We start from the raw sequence: 24,266 nt of genomic DNA, 5'->3' as shown, positions 1-24,266 counted from the left end.
TGTAGTCCCGTCAGGGTCCGGTGTGTACACGATGCATATGCTCCTGTTGACAAGTTTACAAGTTGTCGGCCCTGGGCGCTCAGACCGTGGCGCTGTTTGTTGACTTTCCACACGACTGTGACCGCGACTATCAGCCCCGCGCCCGATGGTTGGCTGGATTATCTCACCCGTGAGTAGCCATCTGCTTTAATAGCCTACACACAGCGCCCCCTGCCGAGCACGACTCTTTCCCCAAAGGGAGACAAATGGACGAGATAAGCTCGGATAGAGTAGCTTCCCATCCATCATCAGTCCATCACTGTGGGTGCGTATGTGGGGGTGGGTGGGTTGGCGGGGGTGGAAAAGGTAAAGTGGGATAACTCAGTCTCACGCTAGGGGAGCAGGGGCTGTAACTCGGGCCCCTACCTCTGGTACAGGCGTACAGCCACTAAGAACTGAGAGCGTCTTTACATGTCTTCTAAAAATCCTATTTGGGAAATCTTGTGGATCTTTCTTCCCCAGCTGAAACTATATTTTTAAGTCTACTGGGTCGACTTAGTGTATGTGTGTGGCTTGAGGGGGGATGGGTATCGGTGAGAGATAGAAGACTAGCATAGCCTTTAAAAAAAATTAACCCAGAGGAAAGTCCGTTTTTCTTTTCTTTTATTCGTCAAACGGAACAAAAAGGTCTTCTTCACTTTTTTCTTTTAGTTTGCTCCGTTCGCCTCCATGTTGCATCTTCAATGACAGAAAGAATTCTACTGTTCATTGAATAACTTGAAGACCCGGACTACCAAGATGGCGTCGGATGATGTCATTCAAAGCATCTCTTCTTTCTCTGCGCGCTGTGGCCGCGAGTGGCTGGTCGTGCAAATGTGAAACACTGTTTTCTGAAGCACTTTATCTCATGTGTTTGGCTATCACCCTCATCATGACCCCAGTAATTATGGCGCCTCCGGATGTGAGTGAGTGATCCTCAATAACAAGGTCTTCATTGTGAAACAACAACAATAATAAAATGCGCATAATCACGCTAGTGAAGGAGCATGCGCTCAACAAGTAGGAGATATGTACAGAAGGGTAAACAGATAAACATTGAAGGCAGAAAGAAGAATGAAGAAACTAACAGTAAATGTTTCAAAATATAAAGAACAGTGTTACAAACGCAATTTTTAAAAAGCAGCCTCGTCTTATTTAAGTCTGTGAGCCTGAAGAATGTTTTGTAGAAAGCGTCCTCTCTTCACCCCTTTGAAGAGGTGATTTCTCGATTAGCTGCTGTGAGAGGTGTGCGCTGATGGACTGCTGGGAGGCCGGAGGGAGAGAAAGAAGAAATGGATGGTGCTGGTGGAAGAGTAGGGAAGAAAACGATCCTCACCTCGGTTACAGCTCTGACTCACGAGGATGTAATCAAACTCTCTTGATCTTAGCTTCCAACCAATCGCTTTTCAACAAGTCTCCGAGCGAAGGACGAACCCGCTGACCTCGGGGCGAGACCTGCTGCGACTAAGAGTGGAAGACAGATCCTCTTCTCAGCCTTTGACATCTATTGACCACCTGCCCGTCTTCCAATCAACGGACGTACCACTCAAGCGATGACAACGGCCCCCGTTACGTAAGAGGCAGCGATTCCCAGGTGACTGGACATGCAGTGATTGTGTTGTAATTAGTTGTTGGCGAATGCTTGTTCAGAAGACCAAAAATAATAAAAACGTCTAGCAATAGAGCTTACATAAGAACCTTTACACTACCCAAAAATTTTTTTAATTGGAAATTATCTTTACGCGATCAACACGGCTGGCTGATTTTACCCCGCTCACTTGTCTACGCAGTATACACATAGGGCTGATGCATTGTTGTATTTTTTTTTTTTTAGGCCTATACACCTCGTCAGGCTCGTTCTTAGCCCCCGCGGGGCCCGAGGCAAAGGGCATGTGCGGGGCCCTCACGCCACGATCACACGGTTTAGTTGGGATCTAAAGTCACATATCAATCAAAAGCGCGGGGCCCCTTGAAGCGCGGGGCCCTAGGCAGATGCCTCGTCCGCCTGCCCCTAAGCACGGCCCTGCACCTCGTGGTTTAAAAGAAAAACCGTGGACGTGTATTTATGGACATGATTGTGGGTATGCCGAGACTCACTCTCAGCCTCTTGAAACGATACGCGGTCAGTCTCGGCGAGCCAGAAACCGGTCTTACTTCCGGAAGAGCAGCGGGAAAAGTGGAATTAAATGAGCAATGATAACAGCAATATAATTACCGTAAGTGTATTGCTTGTTTGCACTATTAACCAAACTTGTATCTATTTGAAACACAAAAGTATTTGCTTCACTAGTCTGAAATCTTTCTTATGAAATAATAAATAATATGAATCGCACATAAACTTGGAGATCTAGAATCATGAAGTGTTCGCGTATATATGCTTCACCTCGGTCTCTGATGTTGTACACGATCGTGAACATCATGCATATGAAAAGTTGAACAGAAAGAACATCCCAGAGATATTCCTGCTTCAGATGAAGGAAAATTTGATCACGAATGGTGTAAAAATGGTTTTCATCAGCTCCTGACTTTCGGAACACGCCATGTTTGAAAAAAAAAAAAAAAACTGTTTCCAAACTTCACATCATATACCTAATTTTGGTTGCATTATCATAAAAGTGAGTTCTCAAGCAAGATTAAAGCAAATTTTTCACTTCTACACATTTTGATCTGTTATAATCAATTTGAATTGTTGTTTTATATCTTGTTTAGCTATTTTAATAATTTTTTTGCAAAAGGGTAAATTCATGTGTACAGGAGGGGTTGACCACCTTTAGCCTTTCATACAGAAAGAGTATTTCTTTACAAGTAATAATGGAGTTTTAAGTAGGTTTTTAGTATGCAGCTGGTTTTGTTAATATAACTGCATGGTATTTTTACTTTTACATGTGGAACTGTATATAAAGTTTACCAGATAAGAAAACAAGAGCAGTAGAAAGATGTAAAACGTGATTAATTTATTCTTACATTTTAACATTGCAGGTTTTTGTTATAGCACCAGGGACAGAGACACCAGAAATGAAGAAGATAAGGACTTGTGTCCAGATTCAGTCAGACAGTACTTTAACAATAAAAGAAGAAAAAAAATCCCATGTAATCGTAGATGAAGAGGAAGCTATGTCTGCCATAAACAATCAAGTGCAGGTCTCATGTGTGCGCAGCATCAAGACTGAACCGAGGTCTGTAGCTGATCTACAAGAAGACTTAAAGGATAATGTAATGCTTAAGACAAGCTCATTTTGTTCTGATTCAGATATGACATATTGCTCACCAATTAGCTGTATGCAGCTTGAAAACATTTCTGCTCCAGCTTACATCAAACCTGAGCATACTTGGCATATTCCTGAATCAAACTGGAAACATGAGGATGCTGTAAAACTGGAGCTTAATCCTCAAGATGCCTATTGTATTAAAACAGATTGCAGCCATAAGAATGCAGTGAAAGTGGAGTACCACTGCCAAGATGTCACCTGTTCAATTAAGTCTGAGCAGCATCTTGTGAAGTGTGCAAAGATAGAAGAGCAGCTTCTATTTAAGCAAGAAGAACAAGATGATTGTCCCATGGTGAAGACTGAGACAGGGTCGCCTGGTCAGTATGCAATGTGGCAGAATAACATTGATGAGAATAGTCTAGAAATGAGTGTTGCTAGATGCATAACTCCTGAGGTGAAAGAAAATCAACATCAGACTCATCAGACTGTTGCAGAAGTAACCATCGATACAGCAACAGAAATCCACAAGAAACAAAGGATGATGCACTCAGATTTGAAAGCTTACAGTTGTACTCCATGTAGCGTTGTGTTAGAGAGAATAGATACTTCAAAACAGCACAAAGAAACTAACATTAATAAGAGATCTCACCACAGTGTTGAAAGACCTCACCAGTGTATTGACAAGAAACCTCACCAGTGTACTGTCTGTCATAAAGATTTCAGAAGATTAGATGCCCTAAAACTGCACATGGCCACCCACAATAATGTTAGACCTTACCAGTGCAGCATATGTAAAAGTACTTTTAAGCTTTCAAGTCATTTAAAACAACATATTGTGCCTCACAGGGATATGAGACCTCCGCAGTGTTATATCTGTCCTCTAGTCTTCAAAAAACCTCAATATCTCAAACAACACATGGTGAATCACAGTGATGTGAAACTTTACCAGTGCAGCATATGTAGGAAAACGTTTAGGTGGTCATCTGACTTGATAAGGCACATGCTTACCCACAAGGATGTGACTTTTAAGCAAAAAACAAAATACATTATCCATCCTCCTCTTGGGAATTTGTAGTCTTTGCTGAAGCTCTGACCTTTAATCTTAAATCTGGGCATGATTTTGAGTTGTCTCTTGTTTGTGTCTTCTTATGGTCTGTGCATGTGCATAATCCAATGTGTGTAAAATTGTCTTCAACAGATTATCTCATTTGAAGAGCACAAGCAGCTTCACAGTGATGAGAAGCCTTAGTGCATTGTGTGTAAAATTCCTTTTAAGTCCATATCTGGTTTGTAAAGACACATGCTGATCCACATTAATGTAGAATCTCACCAGTCCTGTGTGTGTAAAGCTGCCTTAAAATCATCTCTCTGTTTGAAAAAGCACATGGAGGTTCACAGTGATGCAAAACCACCACTGAAGTGAATGCAAAGTTTCTTTTAGACTTTTAAAAACACACAAGGTGATTCACAATCTTTCTAAACCTTACCATCGCAGCATTTCTAAAGTTGCTTTAAAGTCCTTGCCTGGGTAGAAAATGATAATCTGGGTACTGGGTTGATTAAAAACCACATATGGAGACTCACAATAGTGTTTGCTGTCATATGCATAGTATTTAAAATTGTTATCAAGTTCCAATCCTTGCAAGATGAAGAAAGCTGATTTTAGATGATTTATTTTGAAAACACATGGGCTAATCCATGGAGGTGTTAAGCCTTGCTAGTGCAATGCTTGTGAGGCTTTGATTCAGTAATTCTAATGCACTTGTTCATTCACTGCTGTGTTAAAACTCACTGGTGCAGTGGGTGCACTTCTTTAAGTCATTTTTTGGTTTATAATACGATGTGGTGATTCACAGTGATGCTAAGCCTCTGCAGTGCAGTTCAAGAGAGCAGACCATTTAAAGATGCACATGTTAAGCCACAGAGATGTTAAAACTTTACCCTTGCATCATGTGTAAAACTGCTTTTAGGAACTTGTCCTCCTTCAAAAGGTACATGCTGATAAACAGTGAGAGGATTGGAAAGCCTCTCTATTGCAGTGTGTGTGTAACTGGTTTGGGGCTGTCACTTGCTGATCCACAGCTGTTGTTCAACTCTACCAGGCCAGTATATTTTCTGCTACGTGTGCTTAGATACAGGTATCTCCTGGCTTTAAAGTCAGCAATAGCTAAAATTTGCAGCTTTTTGGAGTATGTACATATTGACAAATTCTTGTAAATTGACATTTTTGTTCTTTGATTAATACTCTTATCTTGCGATATGGAAGCTGGAGTTGTGTCTGTGTGCGTTTGGTGGTGGGAAGGTGGAGAATAAAAATTGATGGAAAGGAAGTTTTGAGAGCTGAAGGAGGCAAATAATAATTTATGTGGTCGACTTTACAATAACCACCTCCTGCTTTTCCATTTGTTGACTGTTTCCTTGCAATTGTTTTTCTTTTTGAAGGTTTTAATTTAATTTAATTCCTTTTCAATACAGATTTTTAAAAAATTTTGTTTTGCTTCAAAATAAAAATATTCATTAAGACATATTCAGACAATAAGATTTGATTTATGATCTACTACATGCAAGGCGCGTCTGTGTGTCTGTGTGTGTTTTTACTTGGTGCATGTGTGTGCTAATGTTTACTAATAGCCTTGCGTTCGTGATTGTGAGTGCGCTAACATGCATATAAGCGCGTGCTTATATTTGTGTGAATGTGTTTGTATATGTATGTGCATGATTGTGTGTGCGTTTCTGTGTGTGTGTGTGGATTGGTGGGTGGGTGCGTGAGTGAATTTACCTGTGTGTTTATTATTATTTATTGCGTCCATCCATGAGTTTTTGAGTATTTTTTTAATTGATCGCTGACTACATCTTAATTAATAGAAGCATGTACGTGAGAGTGGTTATATAACGGCAATTAACATTACTGTAGCATTTGGAAGTGGGATACCGTGGATAGCATAGGAACCTCACAGTCGAGGTTTAAAAAAAAATTGTAATAATATATTACATTCACTAATATTCGAAGACAGCAATATAGTTTAGGTACTGCCCTTTAATATAAATAAAGGGATAAATGTAAACAACCGGTATACCAGCAGCCCAATGAATCAGTTTTATTTTTCTTGTCTTTAGAAACACCCTCATGAAAAGCTATATTATCTTTATTGTTACTTTAAGTACAAGGTGGATCAATCTTTCTTTATTTTTAAGTACAAGGTGATTTAATCTGTTTATAAATTATTCAACTGATTTTGCAATGCATCAGCTATCAAAATGAGAAAAAAAAACAATTCTAAAATGAAAAAGATAAACAATTCTAAGTAGTCTACATGTAAGGATTCATGCGTTCCGCAAATAATCCAATTAAAATCCACACATCACCTTAACTCCCTTAGCCTGTTTCTTCTAAACATGTTTTAGACATTAACTTGATTCATTCACTCCTTTGGGGAAGGAAGCATGGTCAAACTGCCATTATACACAAAAGGCAATTTCCTCATTCAATTTGCTCATACTGACTTGGAATTAATATAAAATAAAAAGTAAATATAAAACAGTGTTACATAACATAAGACAATAATAATGGTGACATTGAAGATAAGAATGGCATTAATGATAATAATTTTTCGCTTTTGTCATTGTTCATCGTATGTCCTCAGGCTGCGGCAAATCATCTTTGATCGACTCCACCGCGGCACTGTCCGAGGGTCGCTGGGTTTATGGTCTCAGGAGATGTGTGAGGATGTAAAAGGAATTTTATAGTTAAGTACACAAAGACCTCACTAACCCAAACTAGTTTTATCAGACAAAGCTTTTTCTTTTGTTCGTCCGTTCGAAATCCATTAAAGAATAATGTTCGATATTTCTATACCTTAATGTAATAGCTTACACTAGTCCAGGCACTGACTTCCGCACACAGTAACAAACAAACAAACAAACAAACAAACAAACACTAGCGTCCCTTTGTCCTGTGCCATGGTCTGCAGGCAGCTGTGGGTGCGAGGGGCTCGTTGCTCACCTGCTGTCACATCGCCCTCAGTCGTCTGTGATGGCGTAACGAGGTGACCGAGTGTTAGTCTCTCATTCTCGCCACCGACCTCCTGCTGGTCGCACGCGCCAGTCGCGTGGAGGTCAACCGTCCGCGCCACCTGGAGCCCTTTGTTTCCGTCACGCGCGACCACTCGTCGTGCGCCCTCCCTCTTGTCAACGACTTTATCGGTTACGTGGTGTTCACGCGTCCCCTTACCACCCCGGGTGGTCCCGCTGCACACGCCCAGGGTGGACAGACTTCCGCGTTGATATAAAGGACAGCTGCAGCACACATCAAAGCGACCGTTGACCCCGGGCGTGCCTTTGATGTCCGATGACGTCACAGGGGGTCATGGTGTGGCGAGGGCTGCATCGGGAGGATGTTGATGTGTGTGTACGCGATGTTTCCAATCATTCAATATTTTCAGCAGCAGAAGTTGAGGCTGCCAATCCGAAAGTCAAAGTTTCTTTATTCAAAACTTTGTGTTTCTCTTTTTCTCGTGGTGTTTGTTCTGGTTTATTGTTTTCTAAAGGACTGCATTGGTTTATCGTCTCCAATACACATGGCCACTTACAGAATTATCATGAATATAGAGAGGAGGACTTGAAAAAAAAATAATCAGAAATAATCAGGGTTGGGAGTTCAAGAGATAAAAATTACCGTTTATCTTGAAATTTCATTCTTTCTTTAGCCGGGACTTTTTTCACCTTCTGCTACCGGCTTCAGCCCTCTCCCGTCCTACCTCCTTGTCAGACCCTCCCTTTCCCCTATGGCAAGCACCTTCCCCGACCCCCGGCACAGCTGTCGCCGCAGAGGTGTTGGTGGGGGTGCTGATGGCGGCCCCGGTGCCGGCACTCGTCAGACTGTACCGAGGGCTTACCCGGCGGGCCACTCTAAACAAAGGCCGGGCGACCGGAACCGCCGCACGACAAAACGTCAGCATCCCCCTACCCCTACCCCCGGGACCAATCGATCGTCGCCTTATCCTCCGCAAACGTGCACGTGGCAGGGGGCGCGCGCCGACCTTTGTCCTCTTAGCCTCTGGCCTCTTCAAACATCAGCGGACGTCGTCATCAATACTGCAGCACCTGGTAGCGCAGCGGTAGCGAGAGTCCGCGTGTCGCCCACAGACTCGCCGTTATGGATGTCGCTATGGATGCTGCTATGGATGTCGCTATGGATGTCACTATGGAGGTTGCTATGGATGTCACTATGGATGTTGCTATGGATGTCACTATGGATGTTGCTATGGATGTTGCTATTAATGTTGCTATGGATGTAGCTGGCATCGTCATTCCGATATAACGGAAAATTGCAAATGTTTAGCTTTCTTAAGAGTACTACTGACATTAGTAAAATCACGGAAATTTAAAGCAATAATTAAAGCGGCCATTTTAAAATGGACACATGCTGGGTACAATGCAGTGGTCACCCTTGCAGAAAAACATGAACACCAACAAAATATAAAAATAAATAAGATTTTCCTTTGAATGCAATTGTGCAGGTGACTTTTCCAGTTCTCTACTTTCTTTTTTTTCTTGTTCCTCCACTTCCGAGAGGAATACAGAAAGAGGGGAGGATGCAGCACACAGAGTAGTCGGTCCTTGACGTGGCCCAGACCACGCACCTGCCAGACCCCCCGTCACGTCCCTGACCTCTGTGCGTACGGGTCACGAACATTTGAATACATTAATTAAGCAGCTGTCGCTAACGAGCCTGGAACAGCAGCAGCAGCAGTGAGCGCATCTCACGCGGACAGCGGGTGAGGCCTGTGACGTCACGAGCTCGTGTGCTGCTCCGCGGCGCGTGACGACGGAGACTACGGCTCGTCCAGTTCAAACCATTTACCTTTTGATTTCTGTCTTTTCCCACTTTTGTGTAAGAATTGATTTGATTGGTTCACTTGAGAAGAAAGTATAAATATCCACTCAATGCTGATTTCCTCAGAGTGATTTTGAGGGATGGGTGTTGCGAGGGGGAGAGCGGGCGGGAGGGGGGTAATTGATAACAATAGGGAGACATCCAGAACATTCGGAAACAACTCTTGATCCTGTAAACATGTATAGTTTGTGAGTATATGTAACCTGTGAACGCCTGACACGCTCTCTTTCACATCAAAAAGTATGTAAATCATTTACCTAAAATAAAACGAAAATACAACTCTTATTTCAGATAGTTGAAACATCTGAAGGGTAAGGAAGCAGAAAAAAGTGGTTCGGCTGGGGTTTGAACCCAGGACCTCTCGCGTGTGAGGCGAGCGTGATAGCCACTACACTACCGAACCTTGTTGCGGGGCGGTACATATCTAAAAGATAAAAGTTATTCATCTATTTGATGGACACAGCAGATGATAATTCCCCACACCCTCTTCATGTCCCTTCTTTAACTTGAAAGGATGCCATGTCGATTGTTCTGCTGCTGCGTACATTAAATTAAGCAAGAAGAATATTTATTTTCCTCGCTCATACATCATACATACTTCGTCGGATTACTTCAAAGAGCGTAAATATTTTTAGTTTACTAACAAGGGCGTCTTCTCTATTACATCACGAATCTAGTTTGTATTGAAAGAAACTGGAATTTCTGTACTCGGGGTCGTGGTCCAATCGGTGAATGGTCGAATCGACCAATACGTATGTCGCAGTTTCTTCTTCCGGCCATTATTCCAGTTGTAGCCATTGGTAACATCTTAGAATAATAATTAAAAAAAAAAAAAAGAAAATAAACATCCAGAATGTGTTTGATGCTTATTATCTTCGCTTCAAGATGTTACCACCCACACGATCACGTGACTAAAACTGTTGTTTCGCTGGATGATTTCAATACATCCCGTTAGGTCTGTAGACAACATCACCATCATCACCACAGCTGTCACTGACACTGATGTGTGTCTGCAGTTTGTAACTGACCCAAAGTTGAGGACAGACTAAAAGTAGGTGGAAGATGACAGTTGTGAGAATGATGCCGTGTGATTATCACTCGATAATCATGTACCCCGGAGGCAAGTGCAGACGCCTGCAGGGTTGTGATAACTGGTGCGGTACACACATTAAAGTCCAGTAATTAACATCTTCTTGCCCTCAGTCATCTGTTTTTATGACTAGTTACGTTTGCAGGATCGTGTCACAGACGCGAGCCATTCACGGTTGAGTGCACAAAGAGGGCGCCTCGCCGACAGATGGCGCTCCTGATGTCGGTCGCTCACAGGACATGGTCGGTGATTTCATGCTGGTGTGCTTTCTCGCTCCAGGGTGCAGTCATGCTCCTTTTTTATTATTTTTTTTAAATAATTCTTATTCTTCTTATTCTTATCATCATCGTCGTCAACATTAATGTTAAGATACGACAGGTACAAACCACTCACCGATCACGTGCAGTGACTTTCACGCCAGACGTGAAATCAAGGAACAAGAAAAAATCTTGATCAAATCATGTCTGACTACAGAAATATCATTTCACTTTCTAGTCAATAAACGTGGAAAGCACGTAGTAGCCACGTAATCCCCCTTCAGGAGATAATTTATTGGCACTTGTTGAATCTGTTGGACTGGCCTCGGCACTTTCAGCAGCATCCGAGTTATCTCCGTAACGAAGGTGATGGACCATCTCCACCACTGGCCGGCGCAGGTTCCCAGGAGCTGGTGAGCGAGTCTGGAACCACGGTGACGAAGAACAGAAGCACCAGACATGGCTGCCAGTGACGGTGCGCGCGCAGCCGTGACCCATCAACGTCACGCAAGGCTGCCAGCACAAAGGGAGACAAATGCTGGAACCGTAGCGGTCACTGCCTCTGATTAAATCAAAGTCAATGGAGTCGGCCATCTTCCCACCCGAGGAGAGTTAGCGAGAGGACACAGGTGTGCAATCAAGCTTCCAGCAGTTTGTCCAGAATCGGTGCAGAGCCCGACCTGGGGTCAGAATATTTACAGGTCGTCTTCTTCACAGACAGAAGGTTTCGGGACGTGAAGGTGTTAGACAGAAGCAAGGAGACAGAATAGATGACAGGGTGTGACGAGAAGCAAGGAGAGAATAGATGACAGGGTGTGACGAGAAGCAAGGAGACAGAATAGATGACAGGGTGTCACTAGAAGGAATCCCAGACGAACGATGTGAAGGACAAGAGGTCTCAAGACAAAGAGGACACGGACAAAAATGCTGAAAACAGAAAAGGTCCATTCACTACCTGGATCCACTCACAGACATTTTTCAAATTTTAATTTTCAAGAAATGTAGTAAACAGAAGTGGACAGTAAACAACAACAACAACAACAACAACAACAACAACAACAACAACAACAAAAAATATGCAAACAGAACTATGAAATATAGTTATACAAACATATCTTCATGCAAACTGGTCCATGTAGGTAAATGTACTTTAGTCCAGTGCCAAAAAGCTTTGTCCTACAATAAATACAAACAATCAGTCTCTTTACGAACTAAAAGCACGAAGGCTGATATGCATAACACAAGACACAAAGCAAAACAACAAAGCTAGTTCGTAGAGGGGGTGCTACGTGCAGAAAACAATATTCGGTAACATGGCAGGTGAATAGGCGCAGTACATTTCTTTACGTTGACCTGGCAAAACACACCGGGTGCTGCTTGCTGGGAAGGAACAACATACCGAAGACCAATACTCAGTGGAAAGACTAAATTCGCGCGAATAATAAATATGTAAGATGAATAGATTATGTACAGGAAGTGTCTGCTCTAAGTTTCACAACAGGAACAGAATCTGATGAGCAAGCCGTTGTAACGTACGTCACAGCTGTCAAACGGACTTCATACGTCACTCACCAGCCTACAGTAGCTGATGAACAGCAAGATGGTCAAAGACAGGAGCTAGCTACCCGACACTGACGAGCTCAGCTGAGTAAACAAAAGATGTTGATGCAGTAGTAAGGACTAGAAGACAAGGCTTCTTTATACCTCTCTTGTTCAATCACACGTGGCAGGTTAACGACCTTCTCTCTCTCATTTCGCTGAAGGGAAAGTGTCGGCAGCTGAAAGTCTTTTGCTTTCCTCCCTCCCATTCCTATACCCCTCCCCCACCTACCACCCCAATCACTGCCGAGAGTGGGCCTCTGGTCCATTCATCACTTGCCGCGGACCCTGGGGGCCGCCACTTGGGCAGGTGAAGCCCTATAAACCCTGCTGTTAGAGAATGTCTAAGTCTGGCACACGATACAGTACAGTGACCAGCACCCGACATCGTACATATTAAAACACATCAAAAGTCTTATCACCCGTGCTCTGTCTACAACCTTGTTGCTCTACATCCGCCCACCCGCCTAACACCCACACTCCCACCGCTACAAACAATCCGGTTTCCTAACTGAAAATAAGGCCCGGGAGGCTCGACTATAAACCTTCATAGCTCATCTCCCAAAAACAGCAACAGCAACAAAAAACAAGTAAAATTTGCAAGCCATGATGGCTCGGATGTGCCAGGGGGCTTTTTTTCAATCAAATGCGAAAAGTTTGAAGCCTGCTTAGTGTCATCATGAAATTAAGGTGAAAGGTTAAACAAGCGCAGGTGTCATTAGTCAGTCCCCAAACTTGTGATCTCTCTTCTTGTTTCTCGCCTGACTTCCGTGTTCCCCTCCCTACCCTCCAACCTACCACCCTCACCCGTCAGTGATGCGATCCACGTCCTGTCGATGTCCAGTGCTTGCCATCCAATACTACCTACGTTGATCATGTGACATAGAACTAAAACACCGATATGACATGTGGAGAGTGACAAGTGCCATATCTCCCACGTCCAGACTTTGTCTCTGTAGTCACACACCTTTCTCTTCCTTTGTGACACTTTTGTAATCTTTGGAAAAAACCCACTTTCGTCACACTTCACAAAGAGGTAATCACACTCTTTTCATCGTCCGATCTAGGCCAGGTAGGACATCATAGCATCCTCACTGTCGGTGCCGACACAGGTCCGTCGCTCACCTGGCCGGCGCCTTTGATCTCCAGACACAATCATTTCCTGTGACATGCCGCCGTCCGCCTGACAGGCCATCGCTTGTCACAGGTAGGGAAGTGAAGCAAGGTGAGGGTGTCTTAGATTTGTCTCGTGACACCTGTGATCTGTATTCGTATACCTGTCCAGCCAAGACAAACGACAGTAAACATTCTTTTTGTTTTGTCTCGTGCGTCTGCATGAGGGGGAGATAAGTGGCACACGTCGGCATCGCTGAGAGTTATCCCCGTCAAGAAAAAAAAAGTGTTTATAAAATGTGGAGGTTGATAATGGAAACTCTTACCTCCACCCACAGAGAGACATACGTAAATACACATACGTGTATAGGTGGACTGCTGTCTGTCTGCCAAGACCAACGCTTAGTCTCTTGCGAAGTTCTCCGCTGTTAGTCTCGGCGAGCCTAAACAATGAATGTGACTAAACCGGAAGTTTTGTAGTCTCATGCCTCGTTTTAGTAGTTAACTGGAAAAAATCAGTCCAGTAATACAAGTTGGTGGATTGACAGCAACACTGTCCCAATCAGCATCCATAGTTATGTACATATAAATCCTTCACCCTCCATCAATGATGACTCATTCATCAACGTGATCTCTGCTGCTTTGTTATCGATGCCCTTTGCCCCACCCCCTTCTTTTTTTCCCCACTTCCTTTCTCCTGAACATGCGTGCTCACCCCACCCCTGCCAGCACCCGTCCCCTGCTCCAGCCTCCTTGCGAGTGCAGCTACAGGGGCCGAGTGGGGCTTGCTGTGGCAGGTGAGTTGTTTAAGCAAAGGTTTAAGGCAACACTTTGAGTTCACAAAGACGTGTCGGTGTGTTTAGAATAGGAAGATGACAGCACAGGCGGGTCTCTACTCCGCACGAGGTTCATGAGAATTTCTCCCTCCGTGCAAAGAATGGCCAGGAGCTGAGTTGGGGCTAGTTCCCTTTTCTCCATTTTCCTTCCTTCTTCTCTCCTCCTCCCCATCCCCCTTCCTGTGAACACCACTGTCAGGTGGAAGAATGAGGATCAGAAGCCCTCATCATCAACACCATCATCATGCGAAAGGTTTGAATTGTTAAAAGGAAGTTCTTTGCATATTTTCTTCATATGCTCAGTTAGCAGGCTAGTTAGTTCATGGGGTATGTTTACGTCATATTTACGTGAAACACCGGCAGGACTACGGCAGGACACCCTGTGAATGAATGCTTGTGTACCACTTGCAACTGCTGAAGGTATTGTGTGGACTGAAGGAAGGTTCTCGACCCTCTTCCTGCACAGAACATTGCAATGTTTCATTCAACTCCACTCAGTGTGGACACTGGCCCACTGTCTGAAGGCCCACATTATAATTTTAGTTCACACGATGTGCGCTGATAGAACACCACCATGGCTGACTGCAGCTCAGTCCTTTTTGCAAAGACTTCCAATACGTTTGGCCTTTGTGATTAGAAAATAGCAAACTTGGGGGGGATGATAGGGGGAGGAGAATAGGTGAGACACCCGTTGTGTGCTTGTCCTCTTGCTCGTCTTGTTGTGTAAGGTTGCCCCCTAACCATCCACCCTCCATCCTGGTAAGGTTTTCCTGTTTGACCTCTGCCTGCCTCAAGGCCCCTACAGGAGGACAGGTTGTCTTGGTCTCGAGTGTATTGTTATTCTCACATCCCTACTCGATCATTTCATCAGCACTCCATTGTGTAAGTACCTCACGGGAGGGACCACCACAAAGACCACACCAGCACCCGGCCTTCTACCTCCTTCTTTCTCTTCTCCCCTCCGCCTTGCATGGCGCGGGGACCAGAGACGGTTGCAGGCCGTTCATGATGGGGTATGGATCCCTGATGATCCCGGATTTCATTGGGTACGCCATGTCTGACGGTTACCTCACTTCAAAGTCCAGTTTGAAAGAAATGCTGGAAGAAATCAGAAAACCAAGTCTTCCATCCCTGACATTATTCCACTACCAGTGTGGAGGACCGCTCCACGTTCCTGAATATGTCTTGGTGAGTTGATGGGTGTCCTCATAGTCCAGACATCGAAATCTGAAATTATATGCATCTACATGTAGCTGTATATCAATCTGTGCCATGTGTGTCCTTAGTATAATATATTTTAACAAAACAGATGACATTCAAAGATGGAAAAATAAAAAAGAAGAGCTGTCTTGAAAACAGAAATGTATTCTGAAATGGAGAACTTTGGTTTGGTGTTCAGCAAACACTGCAGCAGTGGTCAGGATGTTCTGCTGTTTCCAAACTGAAGGCTTCTGGAATTTTTTCAAATCACCTAACCCTAAAAGAAAGACAACAATAAATAAATCAACAAGAATGTACGCTTGCAAGTTCTGAACAGAGGAAAATTGATATAAAGACCAGTACGGTTACATGTTCTCGCACCAAACTCAGGAAACAGGAAGCTGGTGAGGTAGCGCCAACTCAGGAACAACTTTTATTTCTGAGACAGTTGCTGAGGTGAAGGATACAGTACAACCCTACAGCCTCCTTCACCAATGCTCTGAATGTGACTCTGGGTATATATGTATACCCTGGGTGTATCGGTATACCCTGTTTAGGGGAAGCAGCCGACTGATTAGAACATCGGTGTCAGAGCCCCGAGGTACGAACTTAATGGGCTGTTTGATCACGTGCCTGTTGAACGGGTACCTCCCCCGTATATTTAAACAAAGGTTAGCAATGAAAAGGAGTGAGAGACTCTACCCTCACAGAACATCTACTCCATCTTACCACGTAAACATATACACACCTTTAAGGTATAATAACATAAACATATCAAATTGTAAATGTATCTACCAATGGTGTCATGCGCAGGAATTTAGACAGCGAGATGACAGGCAGGTGCACATTACACAGTGAGATGACAGGCAGGTGCACATTACACAGTGAGATGACAGGCAGGTGCACATTACACAGTGAGATGACAGGAAGGTGCACATTACACAGCGAGATGACAGGCAGGTGCACATGACACAGTGAGATGACAGGAAGGTGCACATTACACAGCGAGATGACAGACAGGTGCACATGACACAGCGAGATGACAGACAGGTGCACATCACACAGAGAGATGACAGACAGGTGCACATTACACACAGCGAGATGACAGACAGGTGCACATGACACAGTGAGATGACAGGAAGGTGCACATTACACAGCGAGATGACAGACAGGTGCACATGACACAGCGAGATGACAGACAGGTGCATATTACACAGAGAGATGACAGACAGGTGCACATTACACACAGCGAGATGACAGACAGGTGCACATAACTTCAATGTTTTCATTGTATTCTCCATCTCCCATGTTTTCTTTAGCACATTTGTCGTTCCTTGGTTTTGCTGACAGTCGGCGTGAATCAACATGTGCTTGTGTTGTTGTCCCTATAACAGCCACCAGTTGCTCTTTCTCTCTGAGGAGTGAGTGACTGTGTACGTATCCATTGTATATTTACGTGTACGTATCTATGTACTCATGCAGTGTGTTTGCATCTACGTATGCATAAATGCTGACATTTTCGTCGCTGTGGTCTTTAATGTCAACGGGGTGAGAGTCGCTTAGATACGTACAAAGACAAAATTGAGTTGATCACGTGACGCACCGGAAACAACTTTCGTGGCTGGGACAACCTTGCGAAAGGAGCGCGAGAGACAGAGACGGGCAGCCCCATGGTAATGGAAGTTAAATCTTAGCCTGGTCCCTTGTGTTTTATCTCCCCCTCCCCGAAGCTTTACGTGCCAGTAAATTACATCACGGGAGATCACTCGCGCTGATAGGTGGCGCTGCCATCCAATCTCGCGGTCGGCGTGGCAGATACCGCCTGGAATAAAACTTGCCGATATCCGTGTCCTCGTCGGGCGAGGCTCTTGACCCCTGACCCCGGCCAGGTCACCTGACACTGGCAGCGCGCAGGCGCGTCCCGACGCCATGCGGAACATCCGCCTCACTGCGCAGGTATCGCCTGTCCGCGGTTAGTGTACATAAACAATCGTTTGTCGTTCGCTTGTGTAAACAACCTGTTGTCAACGGTTACCACGCGCTTTAGGTACAAGTGTCACAAAGGTCAACATACCTACCTAGGTCACCCCGCAAACCATCTTTTTTTCTGTTTGAAAAGAAGTAAAGCATGACTTTACTAGCGTTTATCTACTTTAATAAACATGTCACGTGTCCAGAAGTCAAAGACAACACGGACTCATTATTATTATTGCGACTTGTTGTGTCATTTGCGAAATCAGTTGACTTTAACAAGCTGGGTAGTTATTTTTGTTTTGGGTTTGCTTATTTGTTTGTTTGTTGTTGGGTTTTTTTTTTATAGAAATGTCTCAAGATTGCATTTCCTGTTCTGTGACAGTGTCCAGTGGTTCTGTTGCCCGTGTTCTAGGAGTATCTTTATTTTTTCGCCAGTAGTAAGCATTGCATTGATATTTTCTGTCGAGTATCACGGTTTTCTGTACTGGTAACCAAACCTTCAAGCACTCAGTCGGCCATGTCGTGACCACGTGGGCTGTCAGCACGTGCTAAAACTACTCATCTTTCTCCTCCTTGACTGTGTCCTTCTGTTCGTCATCGCTCGCAGGCGCGATGACAGGACACGGACGCCAGATCATCTGCACATCTGTCGCCAGCGGGCACGACAAAGGCTGTTGCCATCAGCGAGTGGGAGGAGAACACTGGCCCCCTGCCTCCACCTGCTGTCTGGGGACAGGACACACGGAGGAACCGCTAACCATGGAGCTTGTAACATGAAGGAAACAGTGCTTAGTGTGCACGCGCACGCGAGAGAGAGAGAGAGCAGGAAGGGAGAAGGAAGGAAGGGAGAAGGTGGTGACATAGTTCATTTCTTCTTATTAACCTGGGCCCTGATACTCGGAAGCCCCTAAGCTCTATCTTGACGACTAACACGAAGCATAAGAGATTGAAAAAAAAAACAACAAAAAAACAATGAACAGTTCGCTCAGCCTCTAGGGACTCCCATGCAGATGGCCCCAGGAAGTCTATTTATAGAGTAAGGTAAGTCTTAGTCACAGGTAAATCAAGGGCAAGCTTCTTGTCTCGTGACCAGACAGTGGATGGGCAATAACAGACAGCTACAAAGTCTGCAGATGACATTAGAGTCCAGAACTCTTTTCTTCATTTCTCCATTTTTCTAACGACTTATCTTCACCAAAGATGATACAAAGTCTTTACCTTCACTTCGTGAATGCGGCCCCAGACAGCAAGCTCTACCAGTCGCCATGGCGCCTCCAAGCTCGGGCCGACACAGGAACTGCAGGTGTCCCCCCGGTGATAGTGGACACGTGGTCGGTGACAGCTTTACGAGGGCTGTGTTATCACTGTCTGTCACGGTCGTACACACCTCCCAGCGCGCTAACCTCGTGAAATCAAGCGGCAACATGCATGGAGGCACTAACTGCCAGCTCCTCGCTTTTTCCCCTTCAACTATCTCTCTCTCTTAATTCTACAGTGGTGAGACTGAACTGCAGTTTGCCTTTATTTGTCCTAGGTATGGTAATTAACGTGAGCAGTATAACTCTAAAAAGGTTTTCAACGGTCTTCACACTTTCAAATGTTGATATACCTGCCGATAGGTGTTGAGACTCGACATTTGACCTGTCTCCTGGGAGGAATGTAGTAAGGCATCACACTGTTAGTTAATGTGTCGACTGTAGGTCACTGGATCGAGGTCAGCATGGGGACGGGCTGGCGCGTGCATGACGAGGACAAGATTTTGCATGTGGTGAATAGTTTTGGCTGAAGGGGGGAAGGGGATGGGATGCGATTTTCCTCACAAAACTCTGGCCTACTCAACAAAGGAGTCAAAATTTTCGGTCTCTTCTCCCTCACACTTTCCCCCCAACCGCCTGTTCTTCTTTATCACTACCTGAGTATGGTGATGCCGTGCAAGCTAAAGGGTTAATTGCTCTGTGGCTGCTCTGACCTTTCAGTTGATCTTTGGAGGGTCGCAGTTAGCTGGAGGTCGCCCGAGTCTTGCTGGCTGCAATGTAATGTCACGAGGACGAGCCTCACGGGGGGGATGAGGATCAAACTGTTGGCCGCAGCTTTATCCTCGTCATAATCCCCATCATCACTCTCTCATCCTCAGCAGCACGTGCTCAGAGAGATCATAGCCTATGAACTATGTACAGCATGAGATCGACAGTAACCAGAGCTTATCAATGCTAGTCAATGTGTTATCTATGGATGTTAATACATATATATATACTCAGATGGAGGAGTCGCGGCTGTTCTTTAGAGTCACTTTGTATGTCTACAGACTGGACTCGGTGTAACGGTCGCCCCGTTGTCAACTACAGGGGAACACAAGAACGGGAAATTTACTTCTCAAATATTTGGTGATGCTTGGGTTGGAGCCACAGGCCATTTCCTGTTCAGTTGACAACACTGAACTAATGTCACCAGTCGGTTTTGTTGGAAAGGTTAATTCGGGGGAACATTACAACGATCAACAATGTTTACATCCAACTGTTGTCACTGTAGGTATACTGTATACACGAGATGTCCTGAGGTCGAAGGACTGACACACACACACAGTGGTGTAGGAAGATGGTCGGGTGTGGGAGGACAAGCTCCAAGCGGACAGACCCACCTGCACACTCGCTCATTACGAACATTAAGGAGGAGGTGCGTGAGTGCAGTCACACACACTGACACACAGGTGACAGCATCACACTTACAGACATTCACACACACTTACACACAGGTGACAGCATCACACTTACAGGCATTCACACACACTTACACACAGGTGACAGAAACACAACATCGGATGGTTTCGGTGTTACACGGCCAAGCAACACCTAACAACAAACAAAACTCATTGGAGAATGTTTAACCCGACCACAATATTCAGAATAAGATAAACTTTGTAATAGAATAGACTTTGAAGAATGCATGAACGGCAAGACGTTGCTTCCAAAAAAGCCAACCAACAACAACAACAACAACAACAAAAAAACAAAAACAAAGAACAAAAAACAAATTAACCAAACAAACAAAACAAACAAAAACCCTAAAAGACGATTGCTTAATATACACTTATCTTCCAATCCTTTCTTGTCTTTCTCACATACACTAATATTCACCTTCTCGTGCTCGCGCGCAGACACACAGACACATGAGCTCTCACGCACACATACACACTACCTCATGCATATCCAGGCTGAGGTGTGAAAGTTCTCTCATCACACTTCACTTCTCCCCCCACCCCCATCTTTAGATTTTACCCGTCATCCCCACTCGCAACCACCCTTCCACCCTTTAAACACTTCGCATCTATCCCTCCTCTCACTCCTTCCCCCAATTTTCCATCCTCTTCATCCGCTCCTCCATCGTCCGTGGCAGCCGATAGCTTCTTCCTCCCCTGGTCACAGCGATAACCCTCAACAGGGGGAGAGCATCCGACGTGCAGGGGAGGGCATCCTGAAGGTGCCCCTGATATTGTTTACGGGATGTGTTCTGCCTCTGGCTTCCATCTCCAGACAAGCAGTGCCCCTCCTGCCCCCTCTCCCACTCTCCTCCCCTCCCCCCGGCCAGACACAAGACCAATTCCGACAAAACTGTGTTGCAGACAAATAAACACAAGCCTCGCTCCGCTGGGACCAAGGTGGGCCTCGAGCACCGGGTTAATCTCACTCAGCAGCCAAAGCAGTAACGGCCATGCACCCGCAATTTGAGACCCGAGTGATAAAAGACGATGTTCGGCTTTCTTTATATCTTTCCGCCATGTCAGAGGTTTGCCAGCGTCGCCTTCTCCCTGCTTCCATCCCGTCGTCCTACTTTGTTTTATTTTTCTCGATGTATTAACTACCATTCCTGTTTCAGACGATTTGGATTTTTTTTTTCAGGAACAACGCCATCACCAAAGTTGGTGTTTAAGCTGCTGGTTCAAAACAATAAAAGACATTTAAAAGAAAGGAGACTGGGATAGACTTGACCTCTGACCCTTCTCAAGCAAGTTCAGACCAGGAGTGAGTGGCAGTAAGGATGGAAACAAGGTGATAGAGGAACATTAAGCTGTTACCCTGTTCTTAAAAAGGTGACGGGTATGTGGAAGAGAGGAAAGACAAATAGTAGGGTGGTGAGGGGCAGGGTATGTTGACTGGAAATCATTTCTACCATTGATGACTTCAACACTGAGGGACGGAAGGAGGGAGTAGGGGAGAACACTGAAACATATACTCATGTGCGAACACACACACATACACACATGTAACCACCTCCCTCACGCACACACCAGTTTAGAAACAATCACGCACTCACAGACCAGTCTAGCTACACCCACCCGACCACTGCCTAGCACCACATGCACAGCAGATGCACCCTGATCGACAGAAAAACCTCACAGATGCACTAATGCAACAAATAAATAAATAACACGAATTACAACAAAGACCAGAACAAAACCAAACAATTAAAGCCAATCTGCGCATGCGCCTCGCTAATTGCCAGCAGCCGACAGGAGGAGCTGCACGGGGAGGGTGGGAGGGGAGAGACACCCTGTTGCCGGGGGGATAAGAAATATGCGAAATAAAACAAGCGGCGACTTTGTTGTCTTTATCCACGATAAGAACAAATCGCACAACCGCCAGCATCTCGCAGACGAACCGCACGTGCCGCAGGATGCTCCTGCCGCGAGAATAGCGCGCGGGTAGTGGGTTTGTGTAGTCACCTCGCGCTCTTCTCCTCCCTGGTCCGCGGCCAACGTCGCTCATCAAGATAAGGGGGCGCGCGACAGCGCAGCGGTATGTTGGTGTGTGTGTTGGTGCGTGTGTATGTGTGTGTGCGTGTGTGCGTGTCTGGATGGGGGTCATCTCTCTTGCGGACAAGTTACAGATGCCTGCTTTGCACATGCTACTCACAGGCCATTTCTTCCCCTCCCCACCACCTTTCACCCCTCACCTACCTCCTCCCCCGTATCAACCCCCGTTTGGGCTTTTTATTAAAGGGGCATTAGGAGAAACAAACAACCTTTTAAGTTGCGCGTGTTTCCATTAATATTCCAGTTGAAGTTTAGTGGTCCTGTTGAATTTAAGGCAATTTATCGTTTAACCGGCTTCTTTATTATCGTTTTTTTCTCTCTCCAAATGGCGGCCTCACATTCGTTACCGACGATGGAAACGAAAGGTGGCTCTGGGAGTGACAGACTGTGAGTGTGAATAAACTAACTTGAGAGCGCATGTATGCATCTGTACAAACTGACATGAGTGGGTTTGTTCATAAACTGGATGGAGCAAGTGTGTGTGAGTAAGCAAACGAGCTGGCACTCTCGCATCCGGGTCTCTAGATGCGTTGACAGGAGTTCCCAACGACGCCCCTCGACTGTTAATCACAACAGCCTCAGGGACAACCACCAACTACACCATCAGTTCTCCGCCTTGGACTCACCAAACAATGGCGAGGGGAGATAATTTACACAGTTGTCCCTCCTTGCCCTCCACCCGAGAAGATGTTGATGTCCAGTGCGGCAGAGACGGGACTACAAGACAGCATCACTCACCGGGATGTTGACAGGCAAGGTTAGCACAACAAGCAGATCATTTCCAGACTGACAAACAGACGAGCAAATCGCAGGATAAAATAATTTTGCTACAGTCAATTTTTTGCCCAACTTAGTTTAATACCCTGGGTAAGAATGCTTGGTGAATACCAGCCCAGGTGCACTGTCCTGTGTGTACCTGAGGTATGCCAGCCCAGGTGTGACGGTTCCTGTCAGGACTCCGTTGCCATGGTGATTTATTTGTCTCGGTGTATTGCTGGCCTGCTGCGCACTATATCACCTGTGCAAACGAAAAGAAAGCGAGAGGAAAATCTCGGGTCTCCTCTTCAGGGTGGAGGTGGAATTGGCAGGTCTTGTCATAAAGAGGAGTGGGCGCACAGCAAAAACTTAGGACACGGTGACAAGAACACTCTCCGGGAAAAGAGGAAGGAAAGTAAATTTATAACAGATAACAAACACTGGCCTGCACTTTTTTTCTCACTCTCTCCTGCTTTTCTTGTCCACTTGACACCAGTGGTTCTTACTTCAATTGACTAACTTAACCGAGTCTTGTTGTTCTCATGGCTTACTCCGATTAACTAAAAACAAAATAACAATCCATTGGAATATTTGATAATTAGAGTTGTTGAGGAATGATAAATTTCTGGATGCGCATTAAGAATTTTTTCAACTTTTTTCAGTCCCACTTGTGACAAGCATTCTGACAGCTATGTAGATATGTAGATAGAATCTTCACGAATGGCGGACACTTTAACGCCACGAGGATAATTGACAATACTCAATTGCAAAAGTAAAAAGAGAAAAGAAAATAGGAAACCTAAATAATAATAAACATCTTGAGAGATATTGATATTCCCATGAGGCATGATGCAGACAGACAGCTGGGAATGAAATATCAAATACAGTTTATGTAAGAGAGGAGACCGAGCTGTCAGGATGGCCGAGTGGTCTAAGGCGCCAGATTCAAAGGTTTGACCTTTCACCTACAGGGTGAGCGAGTGTTCTGGTCCACGAATGTGGGCGTGGGTTCAAATCCCACTTCTGACATCGATTTTTTTGGTGGTGTTTTTGTTGCCTCTAGTCATTCAACGTTTATGAACGTGGGTGTTCGGATTTACAGATTTTTTAATATATATATATGTGTGTGTATATATATATGTGTGTGTGTGTCTACTGAATAACTCGTTCAAACATCTCTACCTTACTAGGGCCGTAGTTATGTAGCATGGGTATGTTGTTGTCTATGGGTAACATCGGAAACTCGGGGACGATCCTCTTGTTCCCAAAGTTATAAAGTTGTGCTCAGACCTCGCAGATATTTGTTGTTTTATCCCTGGTGGCGAAGATTTTCTTTCAGTAAACAAACAGATGTCCGCGGGGTCTTCTCCATCGCATCGTGACCCCAAAACAAGAGGCTGTTCCTTGAGTTCCCCATTGTGCCCTGGGAACACGACACATGTGGGCGGACGGATGGACGGCGGGATGTGTTAATGTCGCTGGACCGTTGTGCAGACCATGTTTATGAA

At 44.9% G+C, this 24,266-nt stretch overlaps 1 protein-coding gene and 2 non-coding genes across 4 annotated transcripts; 2 read left to right on the top strand and 1 right to left on the bottom strand.

The window, feature by feature from the left end:
* The first annotated feature begins 1,092 nt into the window (after positions 1-1,092).
* On the top strand, positions 1,093-5,743 carry LOC112567231 (zinc finger protein ZFP69B-like). 2 transcript variants are annotated; one of them, XM_025243846.1, is made up of 2 exons: positions 1,093-1,612; positions 2,998-5,743. In XM_025243846.1, exon 2 carries the CDS (start codon positions 3,034-3,036, stop codon positions 4,300-4,302), a length of 1,269 nt encoding a protein of 422 aa, XP_025099631.1. In that variant the 5' UTR covers positions 1,093-1,612; positions 2,998-3,033; the 3' UTR covers positions 4,303-5,743. The 2 variants fall into 2 exon arrangements, with proteins under 2 accessions (XP_025099631.1, XP_025099630.1); XM_025243845.1 differs by lacking the exon at positions 1,093-1,612 and adding an exon at positions 2,051-2,234.
* A 3,710-nt stretch (positions 5,744-9,453) lies between these two features.
* Trnav-cac lies at positions 9,454-9,526 on the bottom strand. Its single transcript has one exon. It is a non-coding gene; the product is annotated as a tRNA-Val (tRNA).
* A 14,144-nt stretch (positions 9,527-23,670) lies between these two features.
* Positions 23,671-23,787, top strand: Trnal-caa. The gene is made up of 2 exons: positions 23,671-23,708; positions 23,742-23,787. It is a non-coding gene; the product is annotated as a tRNA-Leu (tRNA).
* Positions 23,788-24,266: the final 479 nt, after the last annotated feature.

Source organism: Pomacea canaliculata, linkage group LG6, assembly GCF_003073045.1.
Source record: "Pomacea canaliculata isolate SZHN2017 linkage group LG6, ASM307304v1, whole genome shotgun sequence".
NCBI lineage: Eukaryota > Metazoa > Mollusca > Gastropoda > Architaenioglossa > Ampullariidae > Pomacea > Pomacea canaliculata.
Note: the sequence above shows the minus strand (reverse complement) of the source record. Positions and strands in the feature narration are given on the sequence as shown.